This window comes from Vulpes vulpes, chromosome 4 (assembly GCF_048418805.1).
Source record: "Vulpes vulpes isolate BD-2025 chromosome 4, VulVul3, whole genome shotgun sequence".
NCBI lineage: Eukaryota > Metazoa > Chordata > Mammalia > Carnivora > Canidae > Vulpes > Vulpes vulpes.
In genome coordinates, this window is record NC_132783.1 from 12,414,701 (window position 1) to 12,439,405 (window position 24,705).

At 34.5% G+C, this 24,705-nt stretch overlaps 1 protein-coding gene across 2 annotated transcripts in view; it reads left to right on the forward strand.

The window, feature by feature from the left end:
• The window catches only part of SCLT1 (sodium channel and clathrin linker 1), a 173,551-nt gene extending 151,566 nt beyond the window's left edge, over nt 1-21,985 (forward strand). For both annotated transcript variants that reach the window (XM_026014287.2, XM_026014288.2), the window contains 3 exons: nt 13,891-13,969; nt 16,734-16,829; nt 21,446-21,985. In XM_026014287.2, coding sequence (XP_025870072.2) covers nt 13,891-13,969; nt 16,734-16,829; nt 21,446-21,508 — 238 coding nt within the window. In that variant the 3' untranslated portion in view covers nt 21,509-21,985. The remainder of the gene's footprint in view (nt 1-13,890; nt 13,970-16,733; nt 16,830-21,445) is intronic.
• The last annotated feature ends 2,720 nt before the right edge of the window (nt 21,986-24,705 follow it).

The following is a 24,705-nucleotide window of genomic DNA, read 5'->3' on the forward strand; positions in this document are numbered from 1 at the left end:
TATAAGGTATTAACTTTATGCCTACATGTAAAATGTTTAGGAAGCAAACAGTGAACCCTGGGCTTAGGGAATTGCCTTTACAAGTGCTGAGAGATTGTTGTATTCAGAGTAAACCATGATATACTTCATGAGACTTACATGAGAAGCTCACGTGCTTATTCCATTTTTAATTTATGAAAACATTACTAGTTTTAGAAAGCACTAGATTTTAGGCAAGATTTATATATATAAGTTGTATCTCTTCTCTTTAGAGATATAAATAACACTGAGGAATATATATGAAATCAAGTAAAAAAATCTTTCTGCAATAGAAATGTAGCTACTAAAATATTTTCACTGACATATCTCACCTCTTGGTCAAAATAGAGAATTATATGGATACTACAATAAGCTTATAATTTTTGAAGTAGAAAATTAAAATTTATGCTTATTCTAGTAAAAACATATGTTACAAATGTGATGATCTATACTGGACATATTTACAGTAACATCCATATTGGGCATCAGCAATTTGAGGTATGCTATATTGTACCGATAGTGCACAAGGCTAACTCCTAGATGATATTTCTGTATCTTTGGGGAAGGATTCATTTGCTACCCTTAGAAATGGTATTGTTTTCAGAATGATTCAATGGTACAATCCAGGTCTTCAGCCTATTAGGTCTTTCATTAATAGTAAATTACAAAATAAACTACAGAGCAGTACTTAAGCAAATGGCTCATTTGATGCATCTCACTCTCCCTATAAGAGTCTCTCTGTAGTATAAAAAAAAAAAAGAGTTTCTCTGTATATGCCATGAATTTATAAATTCCACCATTCACACAAAAAGTGTTTATTACTAGCTATCAAAAACGAGCTCTTTCAGAGTAGGTCCCAGCATCCTGCTTCCCAGTGTGCCTTATTGTGCCATATGGAGCATCAAAGCTTTCTCCCTAAAAATGTGCCTTTTAAAAACTTAGTGCTAGTCTATACTCAACAAATCTTGAAAATACTTGGCTGTTTGCCTCTATCCTCGCTACTTTGTAACAATTAAATTCTTATGAGTTGGCTGTTTTCTTATTATGTGTCCATCTACTTATTACAGTTAGAAAAATATTAGAGGCAAAACCAAATAGCAACATAGCCACAAAACCTTTAGGATGCTAGAGTCCTCTGGACTGATTGTGCTGCCCTTGGAAACCTTTGTTCCTTCTGATGACTGACAATTAAATATAATTACCAGGTACCTATAATTTCTTAAGATCTTACCATGAGTAAGTATAACCATAATTAAATGTAACATAAAATAATTAAATAATTTTCCCATAGAAGGAAGTTTTTCATCTTAGTCTCAAAAAGCTAGTATAAAAGCTTTTTAAAAATATAAGCTCCTCTCTTCTTTCGGTTTGAAGTTTGCATTAATTTGTAAGATTTTATTAATTCATCTATAATTATTCTCTCTTAGTTTCTCTTTTATCTTGAAATATATGTAATATAGAATTTTGAGCTTCCAAGAGGAAATAATTTTAATAGTTATTATTAATATATAACATTTGTAACTATGCTGTATCTATAGTAATTTTAATTGAATGAGGCCTTGTTAGTTTTATAGATTAAATCAAAAACTTTTTTCTAAAGATTTTATTTATTCATGAGAGACACACACAGAGAGAGAGAGAGAGAGAGAGAGAGAGAGAGGGGCAGAGACACAGGCAGAGGGAGAAGCAGGCTACATGCAGGGAGCCTGATGTGGAACCTGATCCCGGAACTTCAGGATCACACCCTGGGCCGAAGGTAGCGCTAAACCACTGAGCCACCCAGGGATCCCCTAAATCAAAAACTTCTAAAGGAAAACAGTGAGATGAGAGTTACCCTGCCAGATATCAAAATATGGAAAGCTGTATGGTAGTGTTGACATGGAAATAGATAATTTAGACAGAATATAGTAAAACATAAACCATGTAAAATTAGAAATTTTGTTCATGACAGTATGCCATTTCAAATCGGTGAAAAAATGATGTTGGAAAAATTTTGGATCACTTAGAATATTCTGTGTTCTGTAAATAAGGTAAATTCCAGGTAGATTAACAAGCTAAATGAAGAAGGTATTAGAAGAAATAAGATTATTTTTATTATCTTGGAATGGAAAAATCTCTAGCCAAAACACAAAATCCAGAATGCAAAAAAGAAAAATATTAATTGATTTAACCATAAAAATTAAAAGTCTATATGAAGAAAGGTACTAAACAAAGATAAAAGACAATTGACAAAAAGTAAAGGATTAATATGCAGAATTCTTTTTTTTTAAATACAGGGATTTTTTTTTTTTAATTTATTTATTCATAGATACACAGAGAGAGAATGAGAGGCAGAGACACAGGCAGAGGGAGAAGCAGGGAGCCCGAAGTGGGACTCGATCCCGGGTCTCCAGGATCACACCCCGGGCTGCAGGCGGCGCTAAACTGCTGCGCCATCAGGGCTGCCCAATATGCAGAATTCATGAAGAATTCCATAATTAAGAAAAAGATGAATAACCTAATAGATAACACAAGGCATAACACAGGACAGCGCACCAAAGCAGAAATACAGAGCTCCTTAAACTTAGCAGATCAGGTTCACACACACTATTCACTGAAGAAATGCAAATTTAAACAGTTATTTTATCCAGAAATTGATAAAAAATGTAAAAAAATGATTATCATGTAGTGTCTGCAAATACCTGAAGAAACGAGAGTAGGTATACAATATTGGTGGGAGCATAAACTGGCAAATCCTTTTTATAAGGTAATGTGCCAGTATCTGACAGATTTAAACTGGGCATATCCTTTGAAATTCCAGGTACAGGAATCAGTCCTTAAAAAATACTTGCATCTATGTAAACATGTGGTAACATATGTGTCTTTGCCACCTGTCAGGTTCTTCGCATCTGTTAAAGCAGCCTCCTTCACTCTGGTTTCTCTGCCATCAGTTCTGCTCTAGTCCACTTTTCATATTGTTGTCAGAATTATCTTCCTGAAAAGCAATTATGATTCTGGCCCCGCCTACCTAAAGACTTCTGTTTTATTGTTGCCTATAGGGTTTTTTTTATAGTCTTTTCTCCACTTTATCAGCGATCTGCCTGTCTACCTCTGTCGTTCATGTTCTTGTGTTCCAGCCACACTGAACTCCCACTTCAATAAACTAAACGTGCTCAGCCAGCCTTTTTACAGCTCCTGGTCTGCACTCCACTCACTCATCACATATTTATTGAATGGCATCATTCTTTAAGTACTGACGATACAGCAAAGCCCAAGGTCCCTGTCTTGTTTTTTGTTTTGTTTTGTTTTGTTTGAAGATAGTAGATTATTGTTGGGAAAGTAGAATTATTGAGAGTGTGTGTGTGTGTGTGTGTGTGTGTGTGTGTGTGTGTGTGTTTAAATCAGATAATAAGTACTATATAGAAAATTAAATAAGTCCCTGTGATGATGAATGGGGGAGAACAGTAGACAAGATCCTGTGAGAAAATAGATCTTAAGACCTAAAGACAAAAAAGATCCTGTCATTTAAACATCAGGAGAAAGAGCATTCCAAGCAGAGAGAACAGTTAGTGCAAAGACCCCAAGGCAGGAATACGTTTGGTATGTTTGAAGTAAAAGAAATGGTATGCAAAATAAAGTCAATAGTGGCAGATTTAGAAAATGTATTATATTAAGTATTACCAGCCACCACAGCAAACAAACTCTGCAGTCTCACAAACTTTAACATAGCAAAGATTTATTTCTTACTCACGTTATTCCTGTCAGGTGGTTTTGCAGGAAGGCTCTGCTAATGAAAATTCCACCATCTTAAACATGTGGTTTCCCAAAATCACTGAGATAGGGAAAGAGAGGGACAGAAGAACGCTGGCTCTTAACCAACTCAGCTCTGAAGTGAACACATCATTTCCTTTCACCTTCATTGGTCATACTAGTCATATGGAATCAATCTAACTACATAAGAATCTAGGAAATATATATGGAACAAACAATGTTTGGTAAGACCTGTCTCTGCTGCAGACAAGAACCTAATCTTCTAGGTTTTTATTAGCCACGTTGAAGGGTTTTAAGTGTGAATGAAGGGCAGTGGTCAGTTTTGAAAAAAGTTACCTGATCTGATTTTTTTCCTTAAAGTTTACTGTGGCTATTATGTGGAAAATGAGAGTGAGTAATATAGCTGGGGAAAAATTTAAAAGGCTACTGCAGGATTCTTATTAAGAGATAATGGTGGCTTAGACTAAGAAGAAAGAAAGTGAATTTGTTGGGAGGATTTTTTTAGATTATGAAGGAAAAGGTAAGAATCAGGGATGATTCTAGAGGTAGTCTGTACATGTTATTTCTTTGTTGGGATGTCCTTTCCCAGCTTCCCACCTGAAAAAAATGTTCTTCTTTCCAGACTCAACTCAAATATGATTTTTTCTGTAAGATATTTTTAATTCTCTTACAAATCAAGTCTTTCCTCTTTCTACACTCACATAACATTCTTCTTTATAAAATAAAATTTTTTTTAATTTAAAAAAAAAATTCTTCTTTATAACACTTACTGAATTTTAGCATAACTTCTATTTATATCTATTTCTTCTATAAGACAATGAGCTAATGTCTTACCTGGCATATAGTTGACTAATAAAATCGTGAATGAATGGATGTACAATATGTAATATTTTTCTGATGAAAATATTACATATTGTACATCCAGTACAATTTTATTGATATATTTATATGAATACACAGCATTTGAGCCTAAGGAATTTTCTTCAGTCTCTAAAACATTATTCTTGGCTATATATCTGTAATGTTTGGCTGCCATAGCTGTTTTTTTTTTTTTTTTAATGGAATGAGAGGCAGCTGCAGGTACTGGCAGATTACAAAATGCATAATTACTAAAAGTAACTGAAGCATATTACAGTATAATTCAACAGGAAAAAAACATCTGGCACATGCTATGTTAATTTGTCATAAGAGAGTTTCAAAGAAAGCACTTGCTGCAGCTGGCAGATCCATCATTTTCCTGAAACGAATAGTATACCTTTGTTTTTAATTCTCTCATATAATACAAAATAGAGTCTTATGTGATTTAATCTTTAGTCATCACTAAAGGATTTCAAGCATTGAGGATTTCCCCTATGTTGTATCAACCAAAATATACATGGCTTATTCTTATCTTAAACCTTGCCTCAATAATAACAGAATGATCTGAGCAATTATAGTAATTGATGATAATGCCTAAGATATTGGCCCAATTTTCAGGCTCCCATTCCTTAAGGAATCATAACTTCTCTTTTTTTATTTAAAGTATTTGTGGTATTTTCAAAGAAACTCATGCATTGTAGGGAAAACTTTGCTCTTCATAACCATACTTTTCAGTTACATATGCCAGTGAGCTAGGAACTGAAGCACATTTCGAGTGGAAACTCTTCCTTTCAGTACAGGTTAGGTATGATATCCATGTATATGACAGAGACAAACAGAAAAGAGTTAAGTATTACTATAAAACAGCATCTAGTGCTGACATTTTTTGAAATAATCTATATTTCCAACTCTCTCCTGAGCATGTCCATAGGTACCTCAAAATCAGTATATTCAAAACTAAACCCATTATTTCACACATAACCCAAGTTTTTATTCCATCCTGTATTTCCCATTCCATGAGTGGTAATATCTATCCAGTTGCTCAAGCAAACCTTGATTTGCTTGATGTTATCCTGAACTTCTCCTCATATCCCTAAATCAATTATTACTAATTCTATCTCCTAAATATTTCTTGAATCTAGCCATTTCCCTCCAGTAGTTCAGGCTATCAATATTGATCATCTGGATTACTGCTATAACCCTCTAGTTTACCACAGTCATATTTCCTTACTACTTTTTCTTGCTGTAATCAGCAAGATTTTCTGATACTCAGATCTAACCATGTCACTTGTCTTCTTAAAAAAACTCAGTGCTGGGGCGCCTGGGTGACTTAGTTAAGCATCTCACTCTTGATTTCAGCTTCTCAGTATCTAGTACTTTATAACTTCACTATGGCAATAACTGGGTCTTAGTCCTCCTTGTCTCCCTAGCACCTAGCATAATATGTGGAATGACAGGCATTCATTTCAGTATTTGTTGAATGAGGAACTTTATATTCCCTCATTCTTTTCCTAAGATCAGCACTTAAAATTAGGTGTTGTGAAGAAAACTCACATATTACTTTGTAACTTTGAGTTTATTCTTCAAATAACTTCTTAAAATAAGCTACCCATGAATGACTTTTATACATAAAGCTCTATCTCACATTCATTTTCCTAGTAGGAATCTCCCAAATTTTGATACCACTTTGAGAATGTGTGGTAGCTACTCTGAAAACATAATCACTGAATTATCTAATTTATTTTCTTGTGAGAGCAAAAATGTAGTGAAAACTTGGAAAAGGCAAAATATAGCATATTAGAAATGTTATTATTAAATGTACTAATTAACTGATTCTGTGGAGTTTCCTAAAATTGCCTAGGCTAAAAACCACCCTCTGTGTTCCAGGCACCTTTTTAAGCCTTGTGAATATAGTTGCTCCTCCTTCAGAGCTTTCAATCTGATGCAGAGAGACAACTAGCAAAAAAAAGCAAACCAACAAATAAACAAGATAATCTTAGATGTTTTAAATGGTATGAAGAAAACGAATGAATTGATACAATAGTAACTGGGATGGAGTGGGAGCTGAAAAACTACACAATTTTTTTAAAAAGTGGTGAGAAAAGCTGGCATTTGAACTGAGGCCTGAATGATAGAAATAAATCCACTGTACAAAAAAGCCAGGAAAATATTCCGGGCAGATAGGTGAATAGCAAATACAAAGCTCTGGTATTAAGAAGGAATAAACCCATGTAATTATAGTATAGTGAGTAAAGAGAATGAAGGTATAAGATTGAGGAACTAGACATGGATCAGATCATGAGAATCTTACAGGATATTTTAGGTAAAATATTTTTACTTTAAGTAAAATATTTAAGACTATTTTAGGTTAAAGACTAAAGTAAAATAGTGGGAAATCATTGAAGAATTTTAAACACCCTTAGGTCTTTAAAAGATCACTTTACCTCCTGTGTGGAAAATGGACTTAGAGAAAGGGCAAAACTGGAGTCAGGGAGACCAGATCTTAGATTTTTGCAGTATTCCAATCAATAGATGACAGCAGCTTAGAACAGAATGATGTCCATAGAAATGGAGAGAAGTGGACATTTATGAAATATATTAGAGAGGTAAGAAAAAAATGATGTTCAGTATAGGGAATGAGGACAAGGGAGGAGTCAAAGATGATGCCTGAGCTTAGACTTGAACATCTGGGTAGATGGTGAGGCCTTGTCCTGGGAAGGCGGAAACTTGGGGTGGTCTAGATAAGAGGCAGTTTACATTTTGGACACGTTACATTTGAGGTGCTCATTAGTGTTCCTTTACAGTCATGGAATAGATGAGATCACTGAGGGGAAATGTGCCGATAGGGAAGGAAAAAAATCTGGGACTATGACCAAGAGTGCTCTAATATATCTAAAGCTGGCCTGTCTGCTTCAACCTGTGGTATTTTTAGTTAACTGAATGAGATTTGAAACCTTAGGATGAATTTCCTTTTTTTAGTAGTCAGGTCTTTTGAAGCCATACAAAAAGTTAAGATCACAATCTTTGCAATTACTGACCATTTTGTCACGTACTTAGGATTAAATTTCTTTTTTTAGAGAATCTTCATTTTGCCTTTTAGGTCTTGATATTAAATGATGCCACAGATATGCTTTACTAGTATCTCTTGTAATTATGAGGCAGTGTGATTTAATTGAGAGAGCATTTTGATTAAAGACTGGGTATGAACCCCATTTTTTCATTTAATCACTGCATGACCTTACAAACATTAAATAACTTCTCTGAGTCTTTAATTCCCTTACTTAGAAGATGAGGATAATGACTACTTTTCAAGCTTGAAGTAATAAAAATAAAGTACAATAGTAAAGTTAAAGTACAGTAGAAAACTCTCTTGGCTGAGGTCCACCTAATCATATAACAACATTAATCAGTGAACTAAATTTCTGTGCAAAGAATGCTGACCAATGTCCAAAGCATTCTACATGCCTTTACCTTATTCAACGCCATTCTAATGTTGTCTGTCGTCTGTCACTTGCTTTACAAGTGTCATTATGTTTGCTCCTAAACTAGGTTATGCCTATTGTATTTGTTTTGGAAATACATAAATAAATATACCAGTGATATGTAAGTACAGAAAGAGAAAGTTACTTCTTTTAAAACTGAATTGGATACTTCAGAGAATTTGCTGTTACAGTATGTTTGGACAAACTACTCTGAAGGAATAGAGGGAATACTGTAAAAATCTAGAAAACTCTGTGTTTGGATTTCTTGCCAAGTGCCTCTAAATGCTTGAACCACATTAATGGAGCCAAAAGTAGAAATAATTATAGATGATACATTATGGATGTGGTTTGTGTAAGAAAGACATTCAACACTGAAACACTCATACTTTAAAACATAAAGGTATTAGAAAAAAAAAAAAAGAAAACTTTGTAAATTCCAAATGAAAAGTCCAGACAAAATCCTTATCCTCCCTTAGGCCTCAGACCCCTTAAAATTTTCAGAAAAACTATAGACGTCTTCCCAGAACAGACAAATACACAAGATCTTGCAGATAATTTCAGAGTGTTTAGGAGTATACCTAAAGCCTATCTGTGGATCACAGATGAGGAACCCTTGCCTTAGGTGCTTACTCTAGACCTACTTTCATCTCAGATTGATGAATTAAATGACCTATTAGTGTTGATTATAATATTTTGTTTGCTAAAGCATTTAATGTTTTCTTAACAGAGACAGCATATATATTATTTTTGGCTAAATAATGCTGTAAAATTGTGCTTATACTGAAGGGCAGTAAATCAATTATATTTTACAACTATTTTTAAATTACATTTTGTAGGCATGGTTAGGATTTTATGTCACATACACATAAGCTATATAACTGAACTAAAAATGTTTAGGACACTGATGGGCTAAGCAATTCCCAGCAATATAAGGAATTCCACATTCTTATACACTTGTATTAAAATAGGTAGAAGATAATAGTTTTACCTTAAACCATATAACATATTGTATAATATGCTCAAAATTATATAGGGAAATTGAGTACAGCTTCATTTAAATTCTTTAATTAGAATAAAATATTCTTTAAGTGCCATAAAGTCATACAGAAACAAAATGTCATCTATCTCTATACCTTCTGGCAAGCTACACTTAAATCATCCCTGGTAGGTAAGAATGTTTCTGTTTTTAAAGATTTCCAGTGAAGAGATTATATAGCTTTATTTGGCAATTGTTTCAAGTGTAATACCACTGTGAAACTCTCTGAAAAGTCTTATGTTTATCCTAAATCACTAATGATTAGGGATTCATATATGGAACTCACCATTATGTTCTGTAATGAAGAGAAAATTTCTCACAGGTACTAGAGAGTTGGAGCATCCTCCTGCATCTTTCCTTTATTCCTGCAGTGAAACATCCTGACAAAGAAAAAGGAGTTGCAGAGCACTGACAGGCAAGCTCTAGGAAGGTCTCAGGGGATAGAGTTGGCAAAATCACTTTTCTCTCCATCCTTTAATACCTCCTAAAATTTCATTCAGAAGTAAGAGTGAAAGAAATGCTTAACTGAAAAATAACCTTTTCTTAGCCACTTCAGATCCTTTGTAGAAAAAAACTAGAACATAAATAAATCTAAATAAACAAAAATAACCTTTATCTAAAATGTTTTGTGGTAGATCCCTCAATAAATGTTCATTGGACAAATAAATAAAATTTTCTAACTGCCAGGTTTTCTGTAGAAGTGTAGCCATAAATCAACAAATGTTTATTGACACCCTATATGTAAAGCATTGTGGTAAATACTATGAAAATTAAAAACAATCCCATTTTTAAGTTCCATTATACTTGGGGAAGAGTGTATGTGTGTGTGTGCATATATGCTATGTATGCTTACACACACATATAAATGAGTAATTAGCATTCTAACAGAATTGCTTAAATGCCTTGGAACATAAAATAACTATAAGAGGTTTGATATAAGAAGAGAACTGTCTGGATTAAAATGAACTGGGAGGGAAGGAGGTACAGAATGAAGAGAGAGGGATCCCTGGGTGGCGCAGCGGTTTGGCGCCTGCCTTTGGCCCAGGGCGCGATCCTGGAGACCCGGGATCGAATCCCACGTCGGGCTCCCGGTGCATGGAGCCTGCTTCTCCCTCTGCCTGTGTCTCTGCCTCTCTCTCTATCTCTCTGTGACTATCATAAATAAATAAAAAAATTTAAAAAAAAAAATTAAGAATGAAGAGAGAGTGCCTGAGTAGCTCCATCAGTTGAGCATTCGACTTGATTTCAGCTCAGGTCATGATCTCACGGTTGTGAAGTCGAGCACCCATCAGGCTCCACACTGGGCATGGAGTCTGTTTAAGGTTCTCTCTCCCTCTCCCTCTGCCCCTTCCCCTGCTTGTGTGTGTGTGTACATACTCTCTCTCTGAAATAAATAAAATCTTTTAAAAAAGAGAGAGAGAGAGAGAGAAGGGGGCAAAGGTAGAATCTTAAAAAGTGGGGCAGGATTTTAAAGAACAATCTAAAAAAAGAAGATACAGAAAATGACATAAACATGAGCCTAAACATATTATATAGATGGTTTATATGTGAGATAGTGAGAACCTAACTGAAGTGGAAAGCTTCTATTGGAGATAAGGTTGGAAGGAGATATTATACAAAATTTTGGAGGATTTTGAGTAACAGTCTTGGGAATTTGGATTATTTTGTCCAATAGCAGAAAACCACTGGAAGTTACTGCTTAAGGAAGCAAATTATTACAGTCACTTAGAAATACATTAATGATGTAGGAGATAGTATGCTGTATTAATTTAGTGCTTCTATATGCATTGTGATGCACTTTACATAATTTTTTCATTTGATATTGAGAAGTCTGAGCAGTTGGCATTTGAAATAAATCTAAAAACTAAGTTATAAAAACTTGAGTTGTGATGAGGGCACTTGGGTGGGTCAGTCAGTTAAGTGTCCAACTCTTGGTTTCAGGTCATGATCTAGCAGCCATGAGATGGAGCCCCACTTCAGATTCTCTCTCCCTCTCCCTCTCCCTCTTCCTCTCCCCACACTGTCTCATGCCCACTTTCTCTCTCTCAAATAAATGAATAAATAAAATCTTTAAGGGACGCCTGGGTGGATCAGCAGTTGAGCGTCTGTCTTTGGCTCAGGACATGATCCGGGTTTCCGGGATCAGATTCCGCATCTGGCTCCCCAGAGGGAGCCTGCTTCTCCCTCTGCCTATGTCTCTGCCTCTCTCTCTGTCTCTCATGAATAAAGAAATAAGTAAGTAAAATCTTTAATAAAAAAAAAGAACTTGAGTCGTGATGTTAACACTATATAGAAATGAAGAAGAGATGCAAGAGACATTGCAAAGAGTCTGTTTAGGAGCAAACTTACAAGTAGCATTTAAGAGAATGTGAGAAATACAGTTCAGGTGTTTAACCTAGGCAATGAGGGCAGAGATGTCATTGATATAAAATTGGGTAGCAAGAGAAGTAGGTTTTCAAGGAAATGCAAAATTTTGTTATTAGGCATGTTAGATTGGAATAAAAGGCTGAACATTTAAGGAAGAAGTCAGAAATAAAGATATAATTTGTTAGTCTTGAAGTGAATGTGGGAATCTTTATATTCCCAGAATGCTTAATACACAAACTTACACACATAAACTCTTCACTTATTCATTCAACTAACATTTAGCAATTGCCTGCCATGTTGCAATGTAGGGGAGTGGTTAAGAGCACAGAGCTTGGAACAAAAGGGCCCAGTTTTTGAATCCTGACTCTACAACTAGACTAGCTACATGACCTAACTTTATTTTTAAATTTCTCTGTTTTTAAATTTTCTCATATGTAAAACTGAGGATCTCATAGGGTTATCATAAAAACATGAATAATTTAATCTAAATAAAACACCTAGAAGTGCCTGGCACACAGTAAGCACTATGAAAGTATTATCACCATCATCATCACTGTTACTTGCCAAGCTCTGTCAGTACCAGATCATAAGGACACAAAGATGACTAACTTGCATACGGTACAGTGGGGGTTACAGAGCTTGATACACAAGAGCATATTTACACAGATTAAAAATAACAAAGTTTACAATTTGAATCTTTGTGATCTTAAATTTTGTGGGAAATTATTACTATCTAATAGCACTTGTCAGAAATTATTATATCATATAAAATATCATGGATTGTTTAGGTATCAAACTATGCAGTAGGTGTTTTCTGAAGAAGTTTTATATAAACTGAATGTTGGCTAACTTTATAAATGGGTTCATTATATTATCTTAATCTCAGTAGTACTCAAAGGTTATTTTGCATCAGCACTAATATCCATAAATTTCCCCGTAATTACATTTGGACTAAAAGACTGGTCACTTCAGTTCTTTTGCCTTTCTACATTTTGTTATGTTGAGGAGCAGCAGTAATTTTAGGTTACATAAATTGAAAGTAAGTACAGTAATTTATTCTACAGTATTATTACCAGCAAAGGAAAGCAAAGATAAAAAAAACATTTGGGTTTGTCTGTCATGGAATCAGTGATAGATACTAAGTCTCCTCATAGTCCATGTCATTTATGGATGAAGCCATTTCCCTCTTTGTTCTGTTATGGCAACAATTATCTTTTAACCACCGTATACCTTGTACTTGGCACACAGTGTTCAGTAAATATTTGTGGAATTGATTTGTGGATGACATTATTTTTTGTTGTCTCCTGTGTATTTGTAATGAATTGCTGTTCATACACCTATAGGACACTTAAGAGGCTTACCATGTTTTTAGGCTGTGCAGCTCATTTGGAAAAAATTCAAAGCTGAAGTTATTTTAGAAGTGTTCATCTGTTGATTTATTTAAGAAGCAGAAGGTCAGAAGATAAAAAAACAACCCTGAATTAACTGAGTATTTTAATAGTCAGAAATCTGATCTTTTTAAAAATTAGTTTTAAGACTATCTGCATCTAACCTGGGACACTTGAAATTATGTTTGGCCAAAAGCAAGATAATGCTTATATGTTGGGGGGAATTAAAAAAAAAAAAAAGAAGACAGCCAGCTCTATGTTTAAGATAAATCGAGCTTAAAAAAAAAAGAAAGATAAATCGAGCTATTAAAGCATAAAGGATATGAATATATAAGATATGATGCATATACAACCAAAACACAAATACCAATTCTGAATATACTACACTGAAATGTTGGAGTGGAAATTTAATATTACCTTAAATTTCCAAGAATTGAGCTCCTCTAAGAAGTACTGTATATGAATCTTAAAAATGCATACTATAGCTAAGAATCTCAATAGCTTATATAATTTTATAATAACAAATACTTTATCGATTTAATATGAATCTATGTTCATTTTAATGGCAAATAATTCCTCAAGATAATAATATTGAAAACAAATATTTGAGTGCTTTTAGAATATATGTGTGTGGGTTTATTTTGCTTTTTTCGTGTGGTAAAATAAACATAAAATTTAACATTTTAACATTTTTATAGTTGTGATAAAATACACATGAAACTTACCGTCTTAATCATTTTTAAGGATACAGTTCAGCAGTGTCCGGTGTATTCACATTGTTGTACAGCCAATCTCCAGAATACATGTGCATTTTTTAAAGAAAGAAATGAGTCCTTTAAAATATGGCCTATTAAAAAGAGACTTTATTTTGCACATAAGGTATTTTTGTTCAAAACATGAACATATATCTCAAAAAGATTCTATTTTGTTAGATTTTTGAACAATGATATTAATGGCTTGGGGGTGGGGGGCACTGTCTCTTGATTAATAGGAGTGAGCTGAGTCGACAGAAACTTCATACCCAAGAGCTGCTTTCTCAGCTGGAAATGGCAAATGAAAAGGTAGTTGAGGTAAGATAATGACTCTCCCGGGGAGTACTTTCTGCTGCAGCTTGATACACATGTTATAGAATTTTACCTGAGCCAACTCCAAATTAATTCTCTACTTGGAAATGTCCATACAGAGGTGAGTACTCCTTGTAGAGAAATCATCCATAACCTAAAAGTCCACATTTTATAATGTGAATAAAAGCTTTGAAAGTCAGTGATTCATCATATGTAAATGACAAAAGGTAGAGCTCTTATTTCAGTTTCACCAGTATAACTTGTGCCATGTTGCAGAAAATGTGTTAAGATCCCCTTCATTTCTACGCATGTCTAAGTCTATATTTTTTAGCCTGGTCCTCTTATTTTGTTTTAATTCAATACATAAGATGTGTAGAAATTACTTTCGCTACTGGAATATATTAAAATATTCCTTCAGATTAATGCTTTAGAACTAAATTCAGCAAGAGCTCATCATTTTCTCTTTGAATTTTTAAAAAAGTAAACAATTTATAGATTATGACTAGAGCTTTCTAGAACTCTAGTTCTTCATTTCATGTTCTAACTTCGAATTTATTAGTTGGAATTTCATCAGTAGGCTATATGGTCTGCTATGTTTTTGTGGCCATCTGTAGAAACTGTAGTGAAATCATTACTCTCAAGTTTCAAAGCATTATAAATTGATATGAGCCATTTAGAAAACAAACAATAGCCAGTAAAATACTTGTCGGGTTTTTTTTTTTTTAAGATTTTATTTATTTATTCACAAAAGACACAGAGAGAGAGGCAGAGACACAGGCAGAGGGAGAAGCAGACTCCATGCAGGGAGCCCAATGTGGGACTCGATCCCGAGACTCCAGGATCACGCCCTGGGCCAAAGGCAAGGCGCTAAACCGCTGAGTCACCCAGGCGTTCCCTCATTGTAGTTTTTAAAACTTCTAGGAATCTGTACTTAAGGAAATAATGTAAAATATGAAAAAAATCACAGATATTCAGATATTCAGAATAATGGAAGATTAAAAGCAACCAAAATGATCAGTTGAAAAAGAACAGTTGCATATATTACGATTTATCTAACCTGGACTGTTCCTTAACCATTATGGTAGCAGCATAGAAAAATGCATATTGTATGTGGTCTGATGGTACCTATGAAAATGATTATTATGGATGATGAAATTTTCCCCCCAAGTTTTCTCTAATGTTAATGATGTGCCTTTTAAATTTAAGACTACATATTTAAATATCTTAGTAAATTGAAACAGCCAATATAGTTCTCTTCATAAAATTTAATTTTGCTTTTGGGCACAATAAGAAATATATAAGCTCATTTTAGCAGATTATTGTTATGTCAGTATTTTATATTACTAGGCATGACGTTCACTGTTACCACTTATATGTTAGGACCTGGGAACTAATTCTTCATAGAAGGTGTGTTTTTCTTACTGTTCCTGATTAGACTTGGTGTTATTCTCTCAATTCAGACAAGTGTCAGAAAACCACATAATAATTTTAGTTGAACAAAAAAAAAACAAAAAAACAAAAAAAAATAATAATAATTTTAGTTGAACAAAAACTTTTTTTTTTCAGGCTAGTAAGTATGGAGACGACTAGTACATTTTTTAATTGATAGTTTCCTTGAACTTGTCTGTATGACTGTATGACAGCATGTTGTGACAAATTTATATTCGTGATGTCTGTGTAGTTCCCTGAAGCTGTTCTAACAAAGTGTGATAAACTTGGTGGTTTAAACAACAGAAATTTACCATCACTCAATTCTGGAGGCCAGAAGTCCAACATCAAGAAGTCAGAAGGATTGTTCCCTCTGAGGGCTATGAGGAAGAATCTCTTCCATGCCTCTGGTGTCCTCTGTGTCCCTTGGTTTGTAGATGGTGTTTTCCCTGTGTCTTATGTGATCTTCCCTTTGAACATGTCAGTCTCTGTGTCCAAATTTCCCCTTTTTATGAAATTTACTAGGCATATGGATTAGGATCCACCCTAAAAACCTCATCTTACCTTAATTATCAGCAAAGACCCTATTTCCAAATAAAGTCACATTCATAAGTACTAGGGGTTCAAACTTCAACATCCTTTTTTAGGGACATAATTTAATCCATACTAATGCCTAGTAACTGTTGATGATCCTAATATCCTCTAGAGTATACAAATGTATTGAGGAGCAAGTAGAAACAGAGTTCTTCCCCCTTTTAAGTAACACTTTTAACATACAAATCATTTAAGACAAATCTCTCTCTTAAATCACAATTTTTATAATGAATATTTTTCTGTTCTTCCACCTTAATAACGGCAGCATCACAATTTCTCTAGAAGCTTACTCTCAGTTAGTAGTTCTGAATCACTAGCAAACAACATCAACACCTAAGAACTCAGTAGGAGTGCAGATTCTCAAAATTCATCCCATCCTACTGAAGCTCTGGTGGTGAGGCCCAGCAGTCTGTGTTCTCACATTCCAGGTGATTTTGAAGCAGTGATCTAGCATTTCAAGGTTAATATCAAATATTGAAAATCTTGGTCTTCTGATTCACTTTGATTTTGGATTTAATTCACTTTCTTTGGTAACATGTAGAGGGGGAAAAAACAATTTAGTCAAAGTGTAAAACCAGTTTTGAACTTCGAAGTTCATAATTTGAAAAAAATGTAAATTTGGAGATCTATTATCTTTGCATTTTATAAGGGGTAAAGCGATACTCCAATTTTTCATTGACTATTCCAAAAAACCTTTCTGTGTCACATATGGATTTCTAATTTGTTTGTTTTATGTTTCTCCAAACAGAATGAAAAACTGATTCTAGAGCATCAAGAAAAAGCCAACAGACTTCAAAGGCGTCTAAGTCAGGCAGAACAGAGAGCAGCTTCAGCTTCTCATCAGGTAGGGAGCTTCCTCATTATCCCTGGAGAGTAAGTAGTCTGAGTAGATCAAAGATAAGAAAAGTTCCTCAAAAGTTCCCAGAGAACTAGCAGTTTTATTTTTACTTGATTAAACTATTTAAAATTAGTCTCTTTAATATTTCAGGTTGAAAAAGTAAACTTTAAAAACAGAAATAAACATGGGTCTCCTAAATTGACACCTAAATCTAGAACTGTGCTGTCCAATATGATAGCCACTAGCTGTAAGCAGCAGTTTAAATTTAAATTATTAAAATTAAGTAAATTAAAATCTGAAATCCTCATTACACTTGTTGGATTTCTTTTTTATTTTTATTTTTTAAGATTTATTTATTTATTCATGAGAGACACACAGAGAGAGAGAGAGGCAGAGGCACAGGCTGAGGGAGAAGCAGGGAGCCTGACATATGGGACTCGATCTCAGGTCTCCAGGATCAGGCCCTGGGCCAAAGGCGGCACTAAACTGCTGAGCCACCCGGGCTGCCCTCTTTTTTATTTTAAAGATTTATTTATTTGAAAGTGAGTGCATGTGCAAGTGGGGGAAGTGGCAGAGGAAGAGAGAGAAAATCTCAAGGCGACTCTGTGCTGAACACAGAGCCCAGTGTGGGACTTATCCCATGAGCCTGAGATCATGACCTGAGCGAAAACCAAGAGTCAGATGCCTAACTGAATGAGCCACCCAGCTACCCCACACTGGCTGGCTTTAGTAGCCATGTGTAACTATGGTCCTCATATTAGACAGCATAAATAGAACTCTATGATCACAAGAAGCTCTCTTGGATAGCATTGCTTTACAATTTTGTTCTGGCGCAGCCCGGGTGGCTCAGCGGTTTAGCGCCACCTTCAGCCCCAGGGCCTGATCCTGGAGACCCGGGATCGAGTCCCATGTCGGGCTCCCTGCATGGAACCTGCTTCTTCCTCTGCCTGTCTCTCTCTGTCTCTCTCTCTCTCTCTCTCTCTCTCTCTCTCTTTCTCTGTTTCTCATGAATAAATAATAAAATAAAATCTTAAAAAAAATTTTTTTTGTTCTGTCTAGGCATGTATCATTGACAGATTTGGAAGTAGAAAACATTGCTTTGAATGTAATATTTCAAATTGCACTGTTTTTACTGTAATTTTTAAATAGAAAAAAATGACATAGGTTAAGTTCATTTAATGAATATTTGTATAAAACCATATAAATTAAAATACCATATAAAGGGGATCCCTGGGTGGCTCAGCGGTTTAGCGCCTGCCTTTGGCGCAGAGCGTGATCCTGGAGTCCCGTGATCGAGTCCCACATCGGGCTCCTTGCATGGAGCCTGCTTCTCCCTCTGACTGTGTCTCTGCCTCTCTCTCTCTGTGTCTCTCATGAATAAATAAATAAAATCTTAAAAAAAAAAATAAAAGAAATACCATATAAAAGTTGTCCAGTGGGAAGTAGAATGCAGAGAATCAATAAAATACTAAGAGGTAATTACTCATATGTGCTTATCATATAAAGGAAATGGGCCATTTGTTCTAAAGTGGGAGTAATAGTCCCTGGCTCCTATTAGGGACAATGTGAGATCATCTAGTGATTATAAAGATAGGCTGGAAACAGTTTAGATAGATAAATGGAGAGATATATACTTAGGCAAAGAAACCATGTTACTACATTATTCATTACATTTGGTTGTTAATATATTGTTTCAATCAAAATTAATATTTATAGATATTACAGCGTTTCATACATAGTACAGCAGCTCTAAATACTCATTGAATTCAGTGTACATATGTGATATAGATTTTTTTTGAAATCTACTTGTGATATGAACAAGGCATGGCACTTAAATCCAGTAATTTGCCCTTCTGTTCCCCTCTCTCTTGAAAGTAATTATAGCTTTATCAAATAAATTTAAGTCCTTATGAAATTATGAATTAATTAATGGATTAAGTAGTTAATCATTCAAGATATCATTCATTCATTTAGATTATAAGTTAACAGGAGCCACAGTGTACTGGGCAGTATCTTAAAGTCTGTGTTCTGCTGTCAGGCACATAACCTAGTACCATTAAGTAGCCTTGTGATTTGGGGCAATTTCAAACTTTCTAAGCCTCAATGTCTTCAGTTTTGGATAATAACACCTCCCTTACAGAGTTACTGAAAGATCAAAGGAATTAACACATATAAGCATTTAGTATAATCATTAAGTGGTTAGTAATAGTTATATAAGAAATTAAATTTCTACATCACAATCCTTAAAGCTTCAAATTTACTTTTTTTAAGGACTATGATAAAGAAAAATCCTACTTAAAATCAACAACCTTGAGTTCCATATTAAAAAGAGTACAGTTACAGAACCTTAATTAGATTATGCAAGTGGCATCTAGTTTAGTCTCCCTCCTGACAGAATTAAACTTAAACAGTCCAACACTAATGTTTTTCTCCTGTTATTTAAACTCTCTAATGACAAATATTTCACTATTCTCTTTGTGAGCTTTTTTTTTAAATGTTGTGTCAATAATCACTTTAGATCTTTTTTTCCGTAAGCTTTCTCCATCCATCTTGCTTTTATTTGAAGATGAAAAGTAATCATTCAGCATTCTCCCCATCCGCAAAAAGGAATTATTCCCTGGAGTTAATTTTTTTCTGTCTTAAATGAGTCCAATTTACAAATTTCATTAGATCTATATTCAGTTTTTTTAAATCTTTATCTCTGCTTTCTCTGAATTCTTCCTAATTTTCCCATCTTTCTCTAAAAACTGGAAACTATCCTGCTAAGGGCCTGATACTTAATGAAACAAGGAAGTGGAGTTACCAGATTATTATTTCCTCTAATGTACATGTCAGACATACCAGTGCAGCCCAGCATCATGCACAAACCCTGCATTGTTCTGAGTCCTCCGTGCTCTTAATGTGCTGGTCTGATTAACTTTTTCTGCACATTCTTCATATATCTTTGGACAATAGTTATATGTTCTAAGTGATTAGTCTAAACTACTGAAAGCCATACTGTATTCTTTTGACACTAAAATCAGTATGGTGAAGACTTTCTGTGCAAGAACACAAAACCTAGAAACTACAAAAAGAAATTAATAAATGTGAATATGGGGCAGCCGGGTGGCTCAGCGGTTTAGCACTGCCTTCAGCCCAGGGTATGATCCTGGAGACCTGGGATGGAGTCCCACGTCAGGCTCCCTGCATGGAGCCTGCTTTTCCCTCTGGCTGTGTCCCTGCCTCCCTCCCTCTCTCTCTCTCTCTCTCTGTCTGTCATGAATAAATAAGATATTTTTAAAAAATAAATGTGAGCATGTAGAATTTCAGATACCTACATTTTAAAGTCATAAAGTCAATGACAAACTGAAAAAAATATCTGCAATACATGTGACAAAAGTAATAGCCTTAACATATATGAAAAATGTGGCTAATAGTCAACAGAAAAAAGTGCAACTGTGTAACAGACAAAGAATAAAAAATATTTACAGGAAAGGAAAAGAAGGATAAATTGCTTTTAAACAATTAAAAATATGCTCATCCTCACCCATAAGAGAAATACATGCTTAAGCCGTAATCACATATCATTTTTCACCATTTCACAATCATGTCAGAACATGAAGTTTGACAATACATTATGCTGGCACTTCCACACATCACTGATGTAAATGTGTGTTGGTGCAATCTCTTTGGATCCCAATTTAGCAGCATCTCTCAAAAATTGTGATATGCATAACCTTTGACCCAGTCATTCTAAGAATTTATTCTGCAGGTGGTATACTTGCACCTGGGCAAGTCTGTGCAAGGAAGCCTGTCAAAATACTAATTGCAGCATTGCCTATAATTTTAAAAGATTAAAAGCCACCTAGATGCCCATCAATAAGAAGCCAATTAAATTATGGAGTATCCATACAGGAAGAGTTTGCTGCTGTTAAGGAGAATAAAGTAGATCTCACCTGGAGTCATTTGTAAAGCAGGTCATTTAGAAGGAAAAAAAACAAGATGAGAAGTGTGTATAGTATTTTATCATTTTTTAAATAAAAAGAATTGAGGAAATATATGTATTCTCATGTAGAATTTATTTCTAGAAATATACTTAGAATATGGAAATAGTTGTCTCTGGAAAGAGGACTATAGAATGAAGGACAGCGATGAGAAGACTTCTTCATGAAGTATACTATTTTGTACTATTAGATTTTTTTTACTTTGTGTATATAATATCAACTCCAATTGATATTTAAAGACTATTTACCTATTAGACTTTTCTTACTATGATCTGTTATCATTAACAACCTTGTGTTGCACTGGCTCACAGTTTGTATTTTACTCACTTTTCTAGTTTTTTTTTTTTTTTACTTTTCTAGTTTTTATCTAGATGTTTTTCATCCATCTTTGAAATATGTTTTGGATTCTAAATATCGTATATCTCTCTGAGCTATGGAAATCGTATATGACATGCATATCTCTAGTGTAATACAGGTATTTTAAAGTCTCAGGAGTAAAACAGACATAACCTCTTAGAGGACACCCTTCAGTAAGATTATTTTCAATAATTGTTAAGTTGTGATCAGTTATGCTTTGTATTAGTGTAAGATTTTCCATAGAAAAAGTAACTACTTACTGATTGTCTATTTTAATTGCAGCTCAGTGTGATTACAGTGCAGAGAAGAAAAGCAGCCTCCATGATGAATCTGGAAAATATTTAAAAATATTCATAGTTCACTCACAGAACTTTAGAATTGGGAAAGCTGTTGGACTAGAAGTGTATTGAAATGGTAAAAACCTGCAGAAAGAATGGTTAAGGCTTGTGTCATTTTGCATAAGCGTTTTCCATTCTGTTTTGAGGGTTATTGGAAAACAGAACAGTGGCAGCTTCCTGTAAGTAAAGAAAATATAACACTATATTGAGCTTCAGTGGAGAATAAAGCCAGCTGAGAAGAATTCATTGCCTTCATCAACGTGTCTATTTTTCAATTCCCCCTTTCTTCCCTTAGAAGAGCATAATTTTCAAACTACTAATCATAAGAAAGAGATTTTAAGACAATGCTAGAATTCTAATATTTCAGGTTCCATGATTTAAGAATTTCACATCTAATTGTTTCTCCTAACCCATTTTTTTTAAGTTCCCAAGTATCCATTTTATTATAAACTCATAAATGTAATAAATTATGCACTTTCTAAAATGATGCTGTCATGTATTTTAATGTATAATCGTAGTGATTCATTTTTAATTTATGTGATTTCCATTATTTATCAAATATTGACATTTAAGAATTTGGAAAGTTTTATTTTTTGTTTTGCTCTATTACTCAAAGCAGTACTAATCAGATGGAGTCTTAAATTCTGAGAATGCATGGGCATTGAACTATTACAGTCTAGTTGATTTTCACAAATCCACGGAGTTAGGTATTCTCTGCTCCTGGTTGGAACTTGGTATATCCTGCTTTCAGGTAATTAGTGTAGTTAAGTTTGCATCTGGTTAACAAGTTAGGAAACTATTGGAAAACCAGCAATCAGAAGCTTGGGACTGGTGCTAACAAGCTGAGTTAGAAAGGGAGTCTTTGGCATGGGTCTGAGAATGGAAGCCATGGAGTATGAGAGCTTGGCTTGAGGCTATGTGATGCGGCTGACTGCCTCTTCCCCTCCAGTTTTTGTGCTGAAGCTCTGATGGTGGCCTTCTTCCACTTCCGTCACTACATTGTCCTTCCTCCCCACAGGATCTCTGCGCATACCTTGCCATCTCACATTCCTCAGATCACCACTACTCAAACATCCTGGCTTCAAGAGAGCCTTCCAGCCTCCAGACTAGGTTAGGGCCCCTGTATTTCTCATAAAGTGTGCTGTTTTTTTATTCATAGCACTTGAGAAAATTTGTAATTAACTCTTTTTGAATTTTCAGTGTTGTCTCCTCTCCAACAGTCAGCAAACTCCTTGAGAACAAGACTTATGTCTGCTCCCCTTCATTATATTCTTAGCATTCAACATAGCTTCTGGCACACAGAGGGAATGAAAAACTGAAAAAGAATTTTTAAGGACAGGACCTTAGAAAATGTCTTCGTTTGTTGAATGAGTTCAGGAAGACGAGTCATTGAAGGAGACTGAACAGGAGCAATGAGAAGGTTGTAGCCAAGAGAATCCAATATGAAAAAAACTAAAGGAGGCAGGGGTTCTTATGAGTTGGAGGGAATAAATGGTTGCTAGTGTCAAAAACAGTGATGGGATGAAATAATACAAGTATGATAGTTAAATGATAATTAGGCGCTTAGCTTACTTTCATTTCCTAAGAATTTTTCATTTGATTCTCTAATGTAAATTTCTTCCCATGTCATTCACAGACTAATTTCCATGTAATGAGTTATGTTCATATTCATGTTTATAGAATATAAAATTTATTTTTAAAAACTTTTAATTAGAGAAGATGTTAGAATTATATCGTACCAAAAAAATGAGACTGTAAGAAGAAACACTTCAGAAACTAACATTGTAGGCAAATGGAATGTGAGTATGATGATTGTCCTTTTTAAGGAATTAAATCTAACTTCCCAGACTCATTTCTTCAAGGTAAATCTTTTAGCATAAGCACTTTCTCCAGACTTTGGCCACAGGATCTTCTCTTTACATTTGAAGTCTCTCTGGTTGGATCCCTTTGAATACTTAGATATTCGTCCCAGTAAAGGATAGGCTCCTAACAGGCAGGTAATAGGCCCTTCTTACCCCTGCTGAATTTGAACAGACATAAGCTATGTTTACTAACAGAACTGAACATGCATGGTTATTTTTCTTTGAGAGAAGTTTGTTAGCTAATGATTACTAAATGTAAAAATTTAGTGGAGTTTTTGACTTCTCATATTGGTCAGTCTTGCCTTCATTTACAGAAACAGTATCATTTTTCTGTGAACTGTATTTTAGGAGACAGGAAATGAATAGGAAAGAGAGAAAAGAAATGATATAAATCTGAAATTGAGGACAACACAGCTAGTTCATTTTATTTATTCATGTTTCTTTATTTGTGTCTCCCTGAGGAAGAAAAGAGATGTGATTACCTCTTCTTCCCTTTGTATACAAATATGCAAATTGGGGCAGCCAACAATCTTCTAATTTCTCCTCTGGTGTGATCACTATAACTACCCCAAATATGGGAGAACATTAGCAACAATTCAGTCATTCGTTTATTCAGCAAATATGAATATTTCATAGCTGCACAGTCTGCCAAGCCAACTCTCAGACAAATCAAGGAAGAATGAAAAAATACTTTAAACATTTTGGTATAAATTCTGTTCTTTAACCATAATGTATTTTATCAATTTTTCCAAAATAGCAAATCTGTAATGGGCTTTTTTTTTTACAAACATTTTAATCAAAAATAGTTTTTTTTAGTTTATTTAAAAATATATATATACATAGAGATAGGCGCTCAGAGGAGACACACACTGCAGTACCCTAGTGTTATGTATGAAATCTGTCCCTTACCAGCCCTTCAAACTTGTGTGACTTTTGGGCAGTATTAATGGTCTTAGTTATTTATATAGAAATGAAATAAATATGTATATACTTAACAAAAAATCATAGGATGGGTGGGAAGGCATCCTTAACTTTTTGGAACACTGGCAGTCACCCAGCTACCAAGGAATGAAAAAATCTACTCTAAGGAAGACGTTCTTAGAGCCTGAGGATTCACCACAAAACAGGCACATGTGACCCCACATTCCCGTAGACTCCCCCATATACTAGCTCTAATACCACTCTTGTTTCTTCCACTCAAAAGTATACTGGAATGTAAGCATGTGATCATAACATTATGGAGCTAACTTTGAATCTTCTCTAGTTTATTTCTTTCTAAATATACATTCTTAAAGTTCACTACTTTGTTTTTAGAAAACAAATTACTGCTGTTACTGTGCAC